The 18,790-nt window shown below is 39.2% G+C and overlaps 1 protein-coding gene across 4 annotated transcripts; it reads left to right on the top strand.

The window, feature by feature from the left end:
• Nucleotides 1–4,281: 4,281 nt before the first annotated feature.
• Nucleotides 4,282–6,302, top strand: LOC102734390 (spindlin-2). 4 transcript variants are annotated; one of them, XM_031034897.2, is made up of 2 exons: nucleotides 4,282–4,660; nucleotides 5,358–6,302. In XM_031034897.2, the coding sequence occupies exon 2, from the start codon at nucleotides 5,360–5,362 to the stop codon at nucleotides 6,134–6,136; it is 777 nt and encodes a 258-aa protein (XP_030890757.1). In that variant the 5' UTR covers nucleotides 4,282–4,660; nucleotides 5,358–5,359; the 3' UTR covers nucleotides 6,137–6,302. The 4 variants fall into 4 exon arrangements, with proteins under 4 accessions (XP_030890757.1, XP_030890758.1, XP_030890754.1 ...); XM_031034898.2 differs by having other exon boundaries at nucleotides 4,282–4,613; XM_031034894.2 differs by having other exon boundaries at nucleotides 4,287–4,660; nucleotides 5,338–6,302.
• The last annotated feature ends 12,488 nt before the right edge of the window (nucleotides 6,303–18,790 follow it).

Below are 18,790 nucleotides of genomic sequence, written 5' to 3' on the forward strand. Positions count from 1 at the left end.
CCCAACTTTTACATCAACATGGATGGGACTGGAGGAGAGTATGCTAAGTGAAATAAGTAAAGCAGAGAAAGTCAATTATCATATGGTTTCACTTATTTGTGGAACATAACGAATAACATGGAGGACATTAGGAGAAGGAAGGGAAAAATGGGTGGAGGGAATTGGAGGGAGAGATGAACCATGAGAGACTATGGACCTGAGAAACAAACAGGGTTTTAGAGGGGAGGGGGGAGGGGAGATTGGTTAGCCCGGTGATGGGTATTAAGGAGGGCACGTACTACATGGAGCACTGGGTGTTATACGAAAACAATGGATTGTGGATCACTACATCAAAAACAAATGATGTATTATATGGTGACTAACATAACATAATAAAATTAAAAACTACAAAAATAAAAAATAAAAAAATAAAATGTTAAACACTAGGTTACTATATAACTTTCCTAGGTGTATACTCAAGAGAAATGTAAACATTGTGTCTACATAAATACTTGTATGTGAATGTTCATAACAATGCTATTCACAATAGCCAAAATGTAGAGACAACCCAAGAGTCCATCAACTGATGAATAAGTAAATAATATGGTATATCTGTAGAATGGATATTTCTTTGGAAATAAAATTAGTGCTACAAAATGGATGAGCCTTGGAAAACATTTTGCTAAATGAAAGAAGCCAGACACAAAATATCACATATTTTATGATTCATCTATGTAAAATGACTAGAATAGACAAATCTATAGAGACAGAAAGTAGATTTGTGGTTGCCTATTGCTTTGGGTTCTGCTGAGAAATGGTCAGTGACTGCAAATGGGTGCAAAGTTTCTTTCTGGGGTAATGGAAATTTTCTTAAACTAAGTGTGGTTATGGTTGCCCAATCCTTTAAATACTAAAGCCACTGAATTACATAATTTTAAAAGGTGAATTTTATAGTATATGTATTATATCTCAATAAAGCTGTTATAAGAATCAATGAAATCAATTCTCCTTACAACCAAGGAAATAAAAAGTGTATTAGTATCTCAATTAATGGAGGAAAAGCATATGACAAAATTCAACATATATTTGCAATAAAACCTTTCAGCAAACAACAAATAGAATGGAACTTCCTTAACATGATAAAAGACATCCATAAATAATCTATAGCATCATATTTAATCATGAAAGACTGAATATTTAAAAATAGTAAGAATGACCTCTCTCACCACCACATTTCAGCATCATACTGGAAATGCAAGCCAGGTTAATAGGAGGGAGGAAAAAAGGAAAGAAAAATCTAAAGTGCAAAGAGAGAGAGAAGTTGGGATAAGAAATAAAGACACTAATGATGGCGGAGATGAGGAAAATGATGATGATGATGATGATGTGAAGAAAAGCAGAGAGATATCCGGGACAAGAGGTGCTGCATGACAGCTCTGGTATTCCCCACTTTATTGCCTTGCTTCTTGCAGCAGGTCCTGGAATGACAGCTGGATCCTATAACTTTGTCTCATGGCAGTTCTGCTAGGTGACAGTGGTAAGAGGAAATAGCCCAAGAGAGGTCAAATTCTTATGGTATAACAGGGCTGGGTTAGGCCTCAATGGGGACCCTGTACCTCCTAAGTCAGGTGATTTTGCCCTGAAGGAAGGAAAAGTTCCAACTTATCCATTGTCATCGGCTCCAACTGTAACTGAACATAGCTAGAAAGTGGCTAAAAATGGAGGTAACAACACAGGCAGAAGTGCGGTTTGACAATTTGACCTCTGAAATTCTGTCCAATCCCATGATTCTCATGTATATAATGTACGTTTCATAAAATGCTATCTTAAAACTCATAATTTTATTAAGTCTCCATTTAAGGTATTTTATACTCACATAAATAATAGCAATAAAATCAAAAGAGAAAAAAAAGGAAATTGATTATAGAAGACTCCTCAAAAAGGCCTACATATTTGTAAGTAAAAAATAAAACTCTCAAAAAAAAAATCTCTCTCCGTTTACAGACCATATGATTGTCTATGTAGAAAATCCCAAAGTATCTGCAAAAAAAACCTCCTAAAGCTAATAAATGAGTTCAACAATTTTGCAGGGTATAGAGCCAATATACAACAGTTGGTGACATTTCTATATACAAATACTAAACAAATGATATAAGATTATTAAAAATTACATTCATATTAGCACCAAAAATGTGGTACTTAAGAATAAATCTAATAAAATATGTGCAGGATCTGTGTGCAGAAAAATATAAAACACTGATGAAAGAAATCAAAAGCCTAAGTAAATGGAGAGATATAACGATGATTAGTTAGAATACTAATAGTGTTGGGACATCAGTTCTTCCCAGTCTGATCTAGAGACTGAACAAAATCCATCAAGAGTTTTGTAGATATCAACAAGCTCATTCTAAAATATGTACATAAAGTCAGGGTAAAATAGAAGAGCCAAACATGTATATTAAAGGAGTAGAGAAGAAAATAACATTGGAAAAGTCACACTATCAATTTCTAGACTTATTCTAAAGCTCTGTAATTGAGAGAGTGGGTTATTACAAAAAAAAGGGGGGGAGTTTATGTGAGATGATGAATATGTTAATTGACTTGATTGCAGTAATTCTTTCACAAAATATACATATATTAAAATACCATATTGCATACCTTTAAAAAATCATGTTATACAACCCAAATATGTATCATGTTTTTGTCAACCATGTATCAATAAAGCTGGGGGGAAAAAAGAGGATTTTGGTGAAAAGATAGACCACTTGTTCAGTGGAACAACATAGAAAGGGTCAAAATAGATGTACACAAATGTAGTCAACTGATTTTGGACAAAGGGGCAAAGGCAATTCAAAGAAGAAAGGATAGACTTTTTAGCAAATAGTATCAGAAAACTAGACAACTATTTGCAGAGAAACAAATTTCAATACAACCTCATACCTTAAACAAGAGTTAATTCAAAATGGGCCATAGACCTAAATGTAAAGTGTAAAATTCTAAAATTTACAGAAGAAAGCACTAGAGAAAATCTACATTGGTTTGGCAAAGAGCTTTAGACATAGAACCCACAGCAGAATCCATAAAATAAAAAAAATAATGGCACTTCATCACAATTAAAAACTTCTGCTTTGTGAAGAATACAGTTAAAGGTCTAAAAGTACAAGCCACAGAAAGGGAGAAAAATATTTACAAATCACATAGATGAAACCCTCAAAACTCTAGAATAAGAAAACATGGACCCAGGGTTTTTTTAAAGGCAAATATTCAGAAAAGACACTTTAACAAAGAAAATATACAGATGACAAACATGTTTATGAAAAGATGTTCAGCATCATTAATCACTAAGGAGATACAAATTAAGACCACAATGCAACTGGTTAGTGTACACCAATGAGTGTGGCTAATAAAAAATAAAATCGTGACAATACCAAATGCTGAGGAGGATCCAGAGCAAATCAATCTCTTGTACATGCTGGTACACTTTGCAAACTGATCCCAGATTTCTTTCTTTTTTTAAAAAGTTTTTTTTTAAGATTTAATTTATTTATTTGACAGAGAAAAACACAGCGAGAGAGGGAACACAAGCGTGGGGGGGGGTGAGAGAGGGAGAAGCATGCTTCCTGCTGAGCAGGGAGCCCTACCGGGCTGGATCCCAGGACCCAGGGACCATGACCTGAGCAGAAGGCAGACGCTTAACGACTGAGCCACCCAGGCGCCCCCCAGATTTCTAAGAGATTAGAAAAAAGATGAAGGAAATAAAGAGTGCTAATATTTTGCTGCAAAACTTGGAGAATGAGAAGTGGATTTAAGGTGGATTGTTTTATTCAAATGAATTCTCTGAATTTTACACGATTTCCACACTGTGCATGCAATTCTTTTGTAATCAGTGGAAGAATTTAAAAAGAGAGGAAAAAAGAAAAATATCCTCAAGATGTAAAGTCTGGTAATGACCAGATACTAAAAATTATATAGATATTGGGTCAGGATGGCAGATTGAGGCGCGTTTCTCTCGTCCTACTTCAAATCCTTTTTAATGACAGGAAAGGCAGGTTTCGGTATATAAAGAATAACTCCAGAAGGGCACGGGGAAAAGAAAGGGCAGATTCTTGGAAGATGGAAGCAGATGGGGTAAGGGCACTGAGGTGGGGGCTGTGGTGAGAAGACTAGGGGCCCTGAACTGAAGAGGGGGCGCCGGGGGCGGGGGATTGTGGGCCCAGAGGCTCCCTACTTTGGAAAGGGGCGGAGCTGGGAGCCAAGGAGAGCCTCCCAGGTCCAAGGCAGTGGTGGGTGTGAGTCTTGGGGATGGGGTGGGGGAGTGCGGTGTTTGGCAGGAAGGGGAGGCCTCTCTCCTGGCAGGAAGCTGCGCTACGGGAAGAGGGAGGAGACTGCGGCGGCGGCAGAGGCTGGTGGGAGCCAGATGTGGCAGTGCAGCTGCCGCCAACAGTGAGGCTGAGGGCCCGTGAGCCGTGAGCCGAGTGCTGGGGACACCGCATCAATCCGCTTCACCTTCCTCACTGCCCTCCAACACACGCTTCCCGTCTACGGATCCTCCCCTCTCAGCTCGTGCAAGCACTCCGCTCATCGCCTGCTGATCCTCTTTCACCACTGGCTCACAGCGGAGGCAGCGCTGCAAGGTGTCCCATTTGGGCACGTGAGGGCCGCGATCCCCGGACTTGGGGAGGTGGGCCCTGGACTAGAAAACTGGAGGTTGGGGGTTGGTGGGTGCCCGGCGGGAAAATTGGGGTCGGTGCTCCGATGGGTGATGAGGGAGACTAAGAAGGGTAATTTGGGAACTGTGGTATGTGTGTTGGGGGGAGCTGAAGAGCACCTGAATGATGTACAAAAGTAGCCAGGCATGAAAATACATTTGTTGTAGGCGCTCAACAGGAATATGGGGATGACCAGGAAGAAACATGAAGGAGAGATGAACACCAGGCATGGGGATGGGAGGCAAAAGGGATGAAGAATAGATGGCAATAGGAAGGGGACAAGGGGAGTGACAACATTAGTAGAAATGGAGTAATGGCGTGGGGGCTAAGAAATGGTAAATATTTGTGTTTGGGATGGGGGCTCTAGGATGACAACAGAGGATCAGGCATTATGCAAAAGAGCCTACTCCCTCTATCTGGGGCCTCAAACCACTATAACCACCACAACCACCTCCTCTCTAATCCTGCAGCACAGCCAAAGAAGCCTGGAGGGAGGGCACTGAAGGCAAATATGCAATAGCATCTTGATAGCCAGTATTCCTGCTGGACACATCTGAATAACTTGGGCAGAATGTACGTGGTGCCCAGGGAATTTGCAATACAGAGGGAAAAAAGCTCACACTATAATACACCAAATATTTCTCCCTAGCCTCTTTCCACCTCCTGCAGGTATGAAGACCCTTCACAAAAAAGCAGCTGCAGGGCAGCAAACCAGGGAAACTGTTGATCATCACATCAGATCTGCAAATATGAGGAAGAAAAAGACCTGTCAAAAGAAACAGAGGGGCAGACCTTCATCCCAGCCTCGAAGGAACATAGTGGGCTGCAGAATTTCACATGGATGGAAGGAAGGTGATGAGCCCATCACTCAGTGGAAAGGAACCGTTCTGGATCAGGTGCCTATCAATCCCTCTCTTTATCTGGTCAAATATGATGGAATTGACTGTGTCTATGGACTGGAACTTCACAGAGATGAAAGGATTTTAAAGCTTAAAATCCTTCCTGATAAGGTGCCATTTTCTCGAGTCAGAGATGTGCACCTTGCAAATACCATAATTGGTAAAGCTGTGGAACATATGTTTGAGGGTGAGCATGGTTCTAAGGATGAATGGAGGGGAATGGTCTTAGCCCAAGCACCTATCATGAAAGCCTGGTTTTATATTACCTATGAGAAGGATCCTGTTTTATACATGTACCAGCTTCTAGATGATTACAGAGAAGGAGACCTCCGTATCATGCCAGAGTCCAGTGAGTCTCCTCCAGCAGAGAGGGAGCCAGAAGGAGTTATAGATGGCCTCATAGGTAAACATGTGGAATATACCAAAGAAGATGGCTCCAAAAGGACAGGCAAGGTCATTCACCAAGTCAAAGCCAAACCCTCTGTGTATTTCATCAAGTTTGATGATGATTTCCATATCTATGTCTATGATTTGGTGAAAAAGTCCTAACTGTTAGGGTAAACTTTGCCACATTTGTGGAGGCAAAAATATGTTTTGGATACACACAAAAATGTTACTTTTCAGTGCATTTAAACTTAAGGATCCCTTTTAACCCAAAATCTTAACCAGCATAACTGTTACTTGTTCTGAAAAATACAATTGTATATGGACATGACATACTGTGTAAGGAATTTGTCTTGTTGAAAAGATTGGGTGTGTTTGGTGGATGGAGCATGAAAGGGACAGCTGTAAATGCAGGCTATGGATAAACTTAGGCTACTATCATAATTAGTCATCTAAAAAAGGAATAAGAATTAGCTGATCTGGTCTAGAGAGGGAGGAGGAGAAGGAACTAGAGATGGCCTCTGGGGGGAGGGAGAAGGGGAGGTGACTGCTTAGGAAGAGGTGGGGCAGAGCCAGAAATGGAGAGGCTCTCTGGGGGAGAGATGACCTAAGAGAGAGGCACCCAACTGGGAGGGGGTGGAGAATTAACAGAGAGAGTGAGGTCTTGGGGCTTAGAGGAAAACAGAATACCTTGAGAAGAAAGGGAGACAAAGAAGCTTTGAAGAGGTCCAGAGCGAGGGGGAGAAACAATTTGGTAGGAATCTGGAGAGGGGCTAAAGGATACTCAAAAGGAGGGTCTCTGCATGAGTAAGGAGCCAGAAGGGGAGGAACACTGAGGAAGAAAGAATTCCACAGAGAAAGACTGATAGAGGAAGTGAGAACACAGAAAAGGAGGTATGGGGAGTGGGGCTCGTGAGAGATGGGGAGGCCCAGGAAAAAGTTGGACTTCTGGCAGTATCCACATTGTTCTCCCTGGCTCTGTGCAGAAAGGATGTGACAGTTGTCAAAGAACCAAATGGATTGGAAGTTCCCTAGAATGGCATTTTGACAAGGATGACTCAAAAGTTAAGCAGGAGCCAACTTTATACCTAAAAGCCTTTTCCTACTTCAGGGAGCTCATGCCACACCTGCCGAGTAGAACCCTAAACCTTAGCCTAAACACACTGACCTGACACCCCATGAGCAGGGGGCTGTGAACAACCTCCTCACTTTTCCCAGAGGACCCAGGTGCAGTAAATCTTGGACCTGAAATTCTTGGTTCATCCCCCTATGCTGGATAAACTGTTCTTGTGGGGAATGGGTCAGCGGGGTGCTCAGGACTTAAGAGATGTGCCACCTTGGGATTGGAAAGTATTTTATCAAAAAAAAAAAAAAAAGGAACCTTGCTGAACACAGGTACAGGAGTCCCCTCGCTGTTCTTTCCCCTACTGGACTGTGCCTTGCCTCCCTATAGAGGAGGGGCATCAGAGGATTAAGCCTAATGTTTCTCTCCAGGACATGGGGAGTACTTGACAGTCCATGCTTCTCTCAGCAGCTGCCTGAAACCACAGGTGGCTCCACCCAATGCTTCACTGAATGGAGGTCTGCTGCCTCCAGAAGCCCCATTCAGGCTATACCCTGACAAAGCTGGTGGCTACCGACCCTTCACAGGTACATCCTGGCCAGTCTTGCCCATGGAAGTTTGCGCAGTTCTGTTTCCAGGTGAGATGAATGGCATGGAGCAGTTGGGCTGGGAGTTGTGACTTTGTATAACTAACTCCTTCAACTGTATAATGCCACATAGAGGGGTGGTGGATTGTGGGGAGAGGGTGAAATAATCCCAATAAAGTCCCTCAGAAATACTGTGTCCTGACACATTGGGTCTGTGTTCTCTTTTTCTCCTCCCTCCTTGCCTTTCTCCAGTCCTGCTGTGGAAGTTTCCTTCAAAACCCTCTCTCTGGTTTCCCTACCTCACACTTCACTAAAATATACCCCTGCCCTCGAAGAAGATATAAGGTGACCCCACTGCCCAGCCTTCCCTAACTCCATGCATAGGAGGGAGAGGGAGAGGCAGAGAGCTTCCAGAAGTCAAAAGGTGGTAATTCCATTTCATTCTTTCCACCCAACATAACCTGAAGCTGTTTGCTTCAAGAAATACAAAAAGCAAGCCCACCTCAGCATAGCAGGCATTAGTTTTCTTTCATACATCACAAAATTCAGTCTGACAAAATACCTGCTGGCCACCCATTGGCCAATTTCAGCCAGCTATCATGTTTTGTTTGATCCTGATGTTTTCATTTGTTATTTTTAAATTAGCTACTGAGACATGTGGGAAATTTCACATTAAAAAATCCATAATTCTGACCTGCCTGAAAAAAAAAAAGCAATAAACTGAGGATTAGAGCCCATATTCCAGCAAGGATACATGCAGGTGGGTGTGAGGAAGGGCTCAGCCCATTTTAGACTCTGAATGCTCTCTCAGCTTGGCCATACCTCTAGTTGGCCTGCTTCACTCCAATAAAAATCCCAGTTGTCCCCTAGAGGCATTTGCCTTTACAGTTTTGGAGCTAGATCCATGGGAAACTGCCTAGCCTCCCTTTTGCCTTACTTTCTCCCCATTTGCCTTTGAATTCATTTGTTTTATCTTTGTCCTCCAATACTTATTTTAGGTGGGCTCTCTGCCAGGGAGTCTTCTAGGGACAGGTACTGATGATATAGTAATGAACAAAAAAAATAAATAAAATAATCTTAACCTCATGAGACTTACATTTTAGTGTGGGAGACAGATAGTAGCCAAGATACAATAAGTAAAATACAAAGTATTTTCAAAGTGGTAAGTGTTAAGAAGAAAAAATAAATAAGACAAGGAATGGAAAATAGGAACTTCAGGTTAAAAGCTGAAATTATACCAATAGGGAGTCCGGAGAAGGTCTCACTGAGAACATGACTTTGGAGTAAAGACCTGAAAGCAATTAGAGAACTGGCCCTGTGGCTATCTGGGTAAGGAACATTCCACATAGAACAACAGCAAGTGTTGAGGCTCCAGCCAGGAGTAATCTTGGCATGTTCAAGGAATACTGAGGATACCAGCATTGCTGAAACTGATTGAACAAGGTAGAGAATATCAGAAAGTGAGTTCAGAGAAGTGATGTGGATCTGGGAGAAGCAGATAGCTTAGAGACTTTAAGGTCCTAGAATGAAATTTGGCTTATACACTGAATGTGATGGGGAGCCATTTGAGTATTTTTAGCATAAGCACGACTTAATTTGTCTCATATTTGAACAGGATCACTCTGGCAACTCTGGAAAGTAATGTGTATGGAATTCAAAGATGGAAAAAGGGAGTTCAAATATACTAACAAAACAGTGGAAAGCCCTAGAAATAAGTTTGCATATAGGAAACTTGAATCATAATAAAAGTGACATTTCACATGAATGATGAAAAGACATTTTATTCAATAAATGATGCTGCAACAATTTTTTTGTCATATGCCAAAAAATAAACCCCTAACACAGATAATACATTCCAAGTGGGAAAAAAAGGTAATACTTCAATTTGGAAAGTAACACTTATAAAACTTTAAAAATATAAAATAGAAGGGGCACCTGGGTGGCTCAGTCATTAAGCTTCTCCCCTCAGCTCATGTCATGTTCCCAGGGTCCTGGGATCAAACCCCACATAGGGCTCCCAGCTCAGCAGGAAGCCTGCTTCTCCCTCTCCCACTCCCGCTGCTTGTGTTCCTGCTCTCCCTATCTCTCTCTCTCTGTCAAATAAATAAATAAAATATTCTTAAGAAATTTAAAAAATTTAAAAAATAAAATACAAAATAGAAGTTGATATTTATATTTTTTCCTATGAAAATGCGTAAGATTTCATTTCAAGACAAAAAACACCACAGGTATTAAAGGAAAAATCTAATAAATTTGATTATTTTAAAATAGACATGTTTTCATATTCCTATACATTTTATTCATTTTCATATTGCATATTTTAAAATATGCAAAATTTCAAAAACCATCATATGCAAAGTGGAATAAAATGAGATTAAGCTACAAATTTTGATAGTTAAAATGAATGAAATAACAAAACTACATTCAATGATAAAAAAACAAACAGTCCATAGGAAACTTGGCAAAAAATATGAACAGGCAATTCACAAAGAGATCACATGATCAAAAAACATATATTATCTTAATCTGCTCCCCATTACCTTATTGTATCTTTTCTATAACATATGTCATCTTCTAACATACTATATAATTTACTTAGTTAATATATATATTGTTTTCCTACCAGAATGTAATCCTTGAAAGTGCATGATTTTCCTTGCTTTGTACTCACCAATGTATTTCAAGTTCCTATGAGAGTACCTGGAATATAGTAGGTGCTTAATATATATCTGTTGACTATATGAATCTCATCATCAAATACAAAAATGGTAATTAAAATAACATGTTTTCACACACATCAGATCAACAGCATATGTGAAGTTGGAAAATATGTATTGACCAGTTAAACAAGTGGCATATTCCATCCGCTGTAGGTGAGTGTTTAATCAGAGAGAAATTTGCCATTATCTAGTGATTTTCAAGATGGCATATTTCCAGCAATTTCACTCTTGTATATTGATGGAAGGCAATTTTGTATGTATCTCATATGTTTTTGCACATTTTGCAAGCAAGACACTGACTGTTCTTTTTTTAAAAGCTATCTTTGGAAGATGTTTGAATGGGAAACTGCTTTGGAAGATAAAGACAGGATCTCTCTCTGAAGTAAAGAGCAAGTTTGCTTAGAATGTTTGGAAGTTAGAGAGTGATTCCCTCTGGAGCAAAGTACAGGAATGCTTTTTCCAATAAAATATTGTCTTCTTCAAGAACAAACAGAAAGGATGCTTCCTGCTCATTATAAAAGTCTGAAGTTTCCACACGGAGGTTTCCTCCATTGTAATGCAACCTACCTTATATGTAGTGTCATGTGACAAATTTGCATCACCCTATGGAAAGTGGGACTCAGTTTTCTAGGATAAAAATGCTGATATTCAGACAATTGCTATTACTGCAAATAATGAACTACCCTTTGTCTCTGACTCAGAAGTCTCATGTTTTCTTCGGGCACCCAAGAAACAATGGCAGATTACATCATTAGCTCACAAATAATTTTATAATCTTCACAGTTCTTGATACTTGTAGCAATGAGGATAGGATGCTGATAGAAGCATGGCTTTCTGTAAGAGGAAGAATGAAGACCTCACCAGATAATTAATGGAATTTGAAGGTAATTTATGTGAATTGGTGGTGAATTACAGACAAGCTATGAATAAATACTCTTCCCTCTTTAAATGAAGAGGAATTGGAGAAGTGGTTGCAAGATGAGAGCTGGTGGTTCCCTGTCCACAATGAAGATCAAACTTTATATGCACCCATCTAAATATGCCAGAAAATTTTGGCAAAGAGAGAAAATCAAACTTCTATGGCTCTGTTAGATAGGGATGCTCAAAACATGATTCTATAATCAAACAAAAAAAGCAGAATCAGTGAAATTTTGGGGGCAAATTCTGTGTACTCTGGGTGTTACCTCTAAATCTGAGTATATAGCAGGAACAGATGCTTGTATTTCCCTGCTCCATAAGGCCCAAATGAGATTCAGCCACATGTAGAGAAGTGTTAGTGGAACACATAAATCACTCTCCCACCAGTCTCCCTGTCTCCTCCTGAGTGAATACAATCCCAGGAGGAAAAATGAAAATTACAGGTCAAAGACTTAAAAGAAGCACAGGTAATAAGTAAGAGGTTGAAAGATGTGTAAAAGTCCAAGATCTTTTTGCATGCAAGTAAAAATGTCTCCAATTATGTTCCTTATACTCCTTTAGGGTTGCCTAAACTCACTGACATTTGCCAAAATTGGATAGGTCAGAATTTAGTGCAAGTGCTTCTACACTTTGATTTCCAAAATTTTCACTACATACTTGATGCCCTGATTATTGGCAATCAGGAGCCTCTATCTCAACAATTCAGGCTATGGTATCACACATTCCCTAGAAAGGGTAGCCAAGAAACCCCAACAAAATTCCAGAGCCTACTTACCAAGTAATGATTCTTAGTACTATGTAGGCAATATTTATAATACTCATATAACCAAACTCGAGTCTGTCTACCTGATGTACAGCAAAGTCAATCACTGAAACATCAGGTAGGCAGCAAGTAAAGAGTTTAATTGAGACAAACCAAATGAATAAGGCCTTAAATCTGCCTCCTGGAATGGGGAAAGAACAAGTTTTTGTTTGTTTGTTTGTTTGTTTGTTTTTTCATGATCATAGGCATTGAGATTGCACACATATTGATGAAAAGTGTGGAGAAATTTATGACTATTCATGAGGAAAGATGTAGCATGTGCATTGAGCAGACATATATGTAACATATATAACATGTTCAATTTGGGGTGGAGACTTACTATCAGAAGGAGGCAAAATTCACCCCTGAAGTCAGGAGGTTATCTTAAGACAAGAAGGTGGGGCTATGGGTATGCTCAGAGAGCTGTATGAACTGGACTGGGTCTTAGGATCTTTATCTAAGGAAAGAAATTCAGGGCCTTGCTTATTCATAGGCTGGAATCATATCATTTGATCTTGAGTCCAGGCTTCTGCAAAGACGGGGGGTGGATTTGTTAGTAGGGTCTGAAAAGACATGATGGCTGATTAGAGAGAAATAGTTCTCTGAAAAACAAGCTGTAAGCTTTCTGCTAGTTTCAAACTTATTAACCATATGGGGCACAGTTTCAATTCCCTCCTGAGTTATGATCAATTCTCAGTCTTCAGAAATTGGAACGATGACTGCTGTGGCTACTTTCTTATCTCTGGTAAGGTAGGTTTTGGGTAAAGAGCAATTTTTGCAAATTTAGCTGTAACATGCCTATGTGTAAGACTAAGTAGACGTTTCTAATTTATATGTCACATCAGCAAGAAAATAGAAGCAACAAGGAGTGAGACATGCTAAGCATTTCCTTGTTACAATTTGTCCTTCAGGCAATCAAAACTTGTTTCTTCATCCCCTTTATAATGAAAAATGATGCCGAACACCTAAGTGAACATTTTGGACATTGAAAATGTTAATGATTGCTGGGGTATTCTGCTTTGTGCTTTATATCTAATATCTACAAATCACCATCTTTTGAATGGGGCCCGCAAAAAAAATCTGTTATAAAAACTGCCACACACGCTGTGCCATGCTCTCTAATTTTGGAGCCACACAACAGTAATGAACCATTTGAGCTATAAGTATCTGAGAGTGACTATCCATTGGACCCTCCAAAAAGGCTAAGCAATCTCTGTCTGGATGCATAGTTACATTACTAAAATTTTTAAGCATTCCAGACAATGCTGCTTTTTTGTAGATATGAGGGTATTCTAAAATCATAATAACATACATAGGGGGATGCCTGGGTGGCTCTGTCAGTTAAGCAGCTGCCTTCGGCTCAGGTCATGATCCCAGGGTCCTGGGGATCGGGTCCCACATTGGGCTCCTTGCTGAATGGGGAGCCTCCTTCTCCCTCTGCCTGCTGCTCCCCATGTTTGTGCTCACTTGCTCTTTCTCTCTCTCTGACAAATAAATAAAATCTTTTAAAAAATAATAATGTACATAGGAACAAAAAATAATAAACTTGGTAGTAGAGGAAGATGGAAGTGGAGTAGGGGGACACCAGGCTTGTCTAACCCCACGAACACAAGATAACTATCAAACCATCCAAAACACACACACACACAGAAATAGACCTGAAGACTGACAGAACAAACTCAACAACTAAATATAGAAAAGAGGCCACATTGAAGAAGGTAGGAAGTGAAGAGACGTGACTTAGGGGAGAAATTTATTGCAGGTGCAGCAGAAAAGAAAGAGCCCTGGTCATGGTAAGGGCAAGAGAGAAAGAGGAGCACACAGAGGAACACACAAGGAGAACATTTCCCCAAAGCCGTTGGCTGAAAGGAGCTGAATTTCTTGAGTTCCTGCAACCAGGAGGGCTTAAAGCCTGGAGTTTTAAAGGTCAGCTTGCTTGGCTGGGATAGAGCCCCCAAGGCACAGCTCTGCTCCTGGAGGAAAGGTAGGCAAAGAACCGAGGGGCAGACTGCAGGAAAACAGTGATCTGAAAAATGTTTGGGGTACACAGGGTGGTGATTATTCGCTTTTCTCTGAGCTTGACCCTGAGAGGCAGCATTTGTTCCCCTGGAACAAAGGAGCTGAATGGTGCCATTTCCCTCACCCAAACCTAAGCATAAACACAAAGCCACCTGCAGAAACTCACCAAAGAAATAATGGCTTTGAATGACACACTAGACCAGATGGACTTAACAGATATATTCAGAGCATTTCATCCTAAAGCAGCAGAATACACATAATTCAAGTACACATGGAACATTCTCAAGAATAGATCACATAGCCTGGTGATATGTATTAAGGAGGGCATGTATTGCATGGAGCACTGGGTGTTATATGAAAACAATGGATCATGGATTAGTACATCAAAAACTAATGAAGTATTGTATGGTGACTAACATAACATAATAAAATTTAAAAAAAATAGATCACATACTAGGTCACAAATTAACCCTCAACAAGTACAAGAAAATCGATCAAACCATGCATATCATCAGACCACAATGGTATGAAACATAACTACAAGAAAAAATTTAGAAAGATCACATATAAATGGAGGTTAAAGAACATCCTACAAAAAAAAAAAAAAATGAATAGGTTAACCGGGAAATTAAAGAAGATATTTTTAAAAATACATGGAAGCAAATGAAAATGAAAACACAACAGTCCAAAACCTTTGGGATACAGCAAAAGCAGTTCTAAGAGGGAGGTGTACTTCAATACAAGCCTATTTCAAGAAGCAAGAAAAGTCTCAAATACACAACCTTACACCTAAAGGAGCTATAAAAGGAACAGCAAACGAAGCATAAAACCTGCAGAAGAAGGGAAAAAAAGATTAGAACAAAAATAAACGATATAAAAACAATCAAACAAACAAAAAAAAAGTAGAAGAGATCAATGAAATTAAGAGTTGATTCTTTGAAAGAATTAATAAAATCAATAAACACCTAGCCACACTTGTCAAAAAGAGAAAGGATTCAAATAAATAAAATCACGAGTGAAAGAGGAGAGATAACAACCCACACTAAAGAAATACAAACAACTATAAAAGAATATTATGAAAAACTATATGCCCACAAACTGGGCACTCTGGAAGAAATGAACAAATTCTGGGGTGCCTGGGTGGCTCTATTGGTTGGGCATCTGCCTTCCACTCAGGTGATGATCTTGGGGTCCTGGGATCGAGCCCCATATTGGGCTCCCCAGTCAGTGGAGAGTTTGCTTCTCCCTCTCCCTCTGCCTGCTCTTCTGCCTGTTTGTGTTCTCCCTCTCTCTCTGTCAAATAAATAAATAAAATCTTTTTAAAAAAAGGAAATGAACAAATTCCTAGAAACCTAAAAACTACTAAAGCTGAAACAGGAAGTAACAGAAAATCTGAAAAGCCCATAACCAGCAAGGAAATTGTAACAGTAATCAAAAATCTCCCAACAAACAGAAGTCCTAGACCAGATGGCTTCCCAGGGGAATTCTACCATACTTTTAAAGAAGAGTTAATACCTATTATTCTCAAATTGCTCCAAAAAAAAAATAGAAATGGAAGGAAAACTTCCAAACTCATTGTATGAGGCCAGCATTACCTTGATTCCAAAACCAAAGACCCCCCCACCAAAGGAGAATTACAGGCCAATACCCCTGATGAAAATGGATGCAAAATTTCTAATGAAGATACAAGTAAATTGAATCCAATAGTACATTAAAAGAATTATTCACCATGGTCAAGTGGGAATTATTCCTGGGCTACAGAGGTGGTTCTATATTCGCAAAGCAATCAACATGATACACCACTACAATAAAAGAAAGGATAAGAAACATATGATCCTCTCAACAGATGCAGGAAAAGCATTTGGCAAAATACAGCATCCATTCTTGATAAAAACCCTCAACAAAGTAGGTATAGATGGAGGATACCTCAACATGGTAAAGGCCATATATGAAAGACACACAGCTAATATCATCTTCAATGTGGAAAAATTGAGAGCTTTTCCTCGACAATCAGGAATAAGACAGGGAAGTCCACTCTCACCATTACTATTTCACAGACTACTGGAAGTTTTAGTCTCAGCAATCAGTCAACAAAAAGAAATAAAAGGCATCCAAATAAGGAAGGAAAATGTCAAACTTTCACTATTTGCAGACAACATGATGATCTATTTAGGAAACCCGAAACACTCCACCAAAAAATTGCTATAACTAATACATGAATTTGGCAAAGTTGCAGGATATACAATGAATGTACAGAAATCTTTTGCATTTTTATACACTAATAATGAAGCAACAGAAAGAGAAATCAAGGACTCCACCCCATTTACAGTTGCACCAAAAACAATTAGATACTTAGGAATAAACCTAACCAAAGATATAAAAAATCTGCACTCCAAAAACTATAGAACTCTTATGAAAGAAATTGAACAGAACATAAAGAAATGGAAAAACTTTCCATGCCCATGGATTAGAAGAACATTGTTAAAATGCCTATATTACCCAAAGCAATCTACACTTTTAATGCAATCCCTATAAAAAGAGCAACAGCATTATTCACAGAGCTAGCACAAACAATCCCAAAATTTTTATGGAACCACAAAAGACACCGAATAGCCAAAGCAATCCTGAAAAAGAAAAGCAAAGCTAGAGGCATCACGATTCTGGACTGTAAGATATACTACAAAGCTACAGTCATCAAGACAGTATGGCACTGGCACAAAAACAGAAACATAGATCAATGGAACAGAATAGAAAGCCCAGAAATGGACCCATAATTATAGGGCCAACTAATCTTTAACAAAGCAGGAAAGAATATCCAATGGATAAAAGATAGTCTCTTCAACAAATGGTGTTGGGAAAACTAGACAGAAACATGCAGAAGAATGAAACTGGACCACTTTCTTACACAATATACAAAAATAAATTCAAAATAGATGAAAGACCTAAATGTGAGATAGGAAACCATCAAAATCTGAGAGGAGAACACAGACAGCAACCTCTTAGACCTTGGCTGTCACAACTTCCTAGTAGACATGTCTCTGGAGGCAAAGGAAACAAAAGCAAAAATGAGCTATTGGGACTTCATAATATAAAAAGCTTCTGCACAGCAAAGGAAACAATCAACAAAACTAAAAGGCAGTCTATGGAATGGAGAAAATATTTGCAAATGGCATATCTGATAAAGGGTTAGTATCCAAAATCTATAAAGGACTTATCAAACGCAACATCCAAAACACAAGGCAGTTATGAAATGGGCAGAAGATATGAATAGACACTTTTCCAAAGAAGACATAGAGTTGACTATGAGGCAAATGAAAAGATGCTCAGCTTCACTTATTATTTAGAGAAATACAAATCAAAACTACAGTGAGATACCACCTCACACCTGTCAGAATGGCTAAAATGAAAAACACAGGAAACAATAGATGTTGGCCAGGATATTGAGAAAGGTGAATCCTCTTACACTCTTGGTGGGAATGCAAACTTGTGAAGCCACCCTGGAAGATACTATGGAGGCTCCTCAAAAAGTTAAAAATAGAACTATTCTCTGATCCAGCAATTGCACTACTAGGTATTTATCCAAAGGATACAAAAATACTGATTTGAAGGGGTACATATACCCTGATGTTCAGAGCAGCATTAACAATAGCTTAACTGTGGAAAGAGCCCAAATGTCCCTCAACTGGTGAATGGATAAAAACATGGTGTATATATACACAATGGATATTACTCAGCTGTCAAAGACAATGAAATCTTGACATTTGCAATGACATGGATAGAGCTATACTATATTATGCTAAGCGAAATAATTCAGTCAGAGAAAGACAAACCATCCGATTTCACTCACATATGGAATTTAAGAAACAAAACAGATGAACATATGAGATTGGAAAAAATGAGAGAGGGAAACAAACCATAAGAGAACTTTAAAGATAGAAAACAAACTGAGGGCTGATGGAGGGAGGTAGGTGGGGCATGGGCTAATGGGTGATGGATGATGGGTATTAAGGAAGGCACTTGTTATGATGAGCACTGCATGTTATATGTAAATGATGACTCCTTAAATTCCCCTGAAACTGGTATTATGCTATATGTTAACTAACAAGAATTTAAATAAAAATTTGAAAAAAAAATAAAATAAAATAATGGGCAGAAAACATGAACAGACACCTCTCTGAAGAAGACATACGAATGGTTAACAGACACATGAAAAAAATGTTCAACAGCATTAGCCATCAGGGAAATTAAAATCAAAACCACATTGAAATACCACCTTACACCAGTTAGAATAGCAAGAATTAACAAAACAGGAAACAACAAATGTTGGCGAGGATGTGGAGAAAGGGGAACCTTCTTACACTCTTGGTGGGAATGCAGGTTGGTACAGCCACTTTGGAAAACAATATGGAGATTCTTCAAAAATTTAAAAATAGAGCTACGCTATGACCCAGCAATTGCACTACTGGGTATTTACCCCAAAGATACAGATGTGGTGAAAAGAAGGGGCACATGCACCCCAATGTTCATAGCAGCAATTTCCACTATAGCCAAACGGTGGAAGGAGCTGAGATGCCCTTTAACAGAAGAATGGATAAAGAAGATGTGGTCCATATATACAATGGAATATTACTCAGCCATCAGAAAAAATGAATACCCACCATTTGCATGGACATGGATGGAACTGGAGGGGATTATCCTAAGTGAAATAAG

The sequence above is a fragment of the Leptonychotes weddellii genome, chromosome X (genome assembly GCF_054177405.1).
Source record: "Leptonychotes weddellii isolate Sample4059 chromosome X, ASM5417740v2, whole genome shotgun sequence".
NCBI classification, from domain to species: Eukaryota; Metazoa; Chordata; class Mammalia; order Carnivora; family Phocidae; genus Leptonychotes; species Leptonychotes weddellii.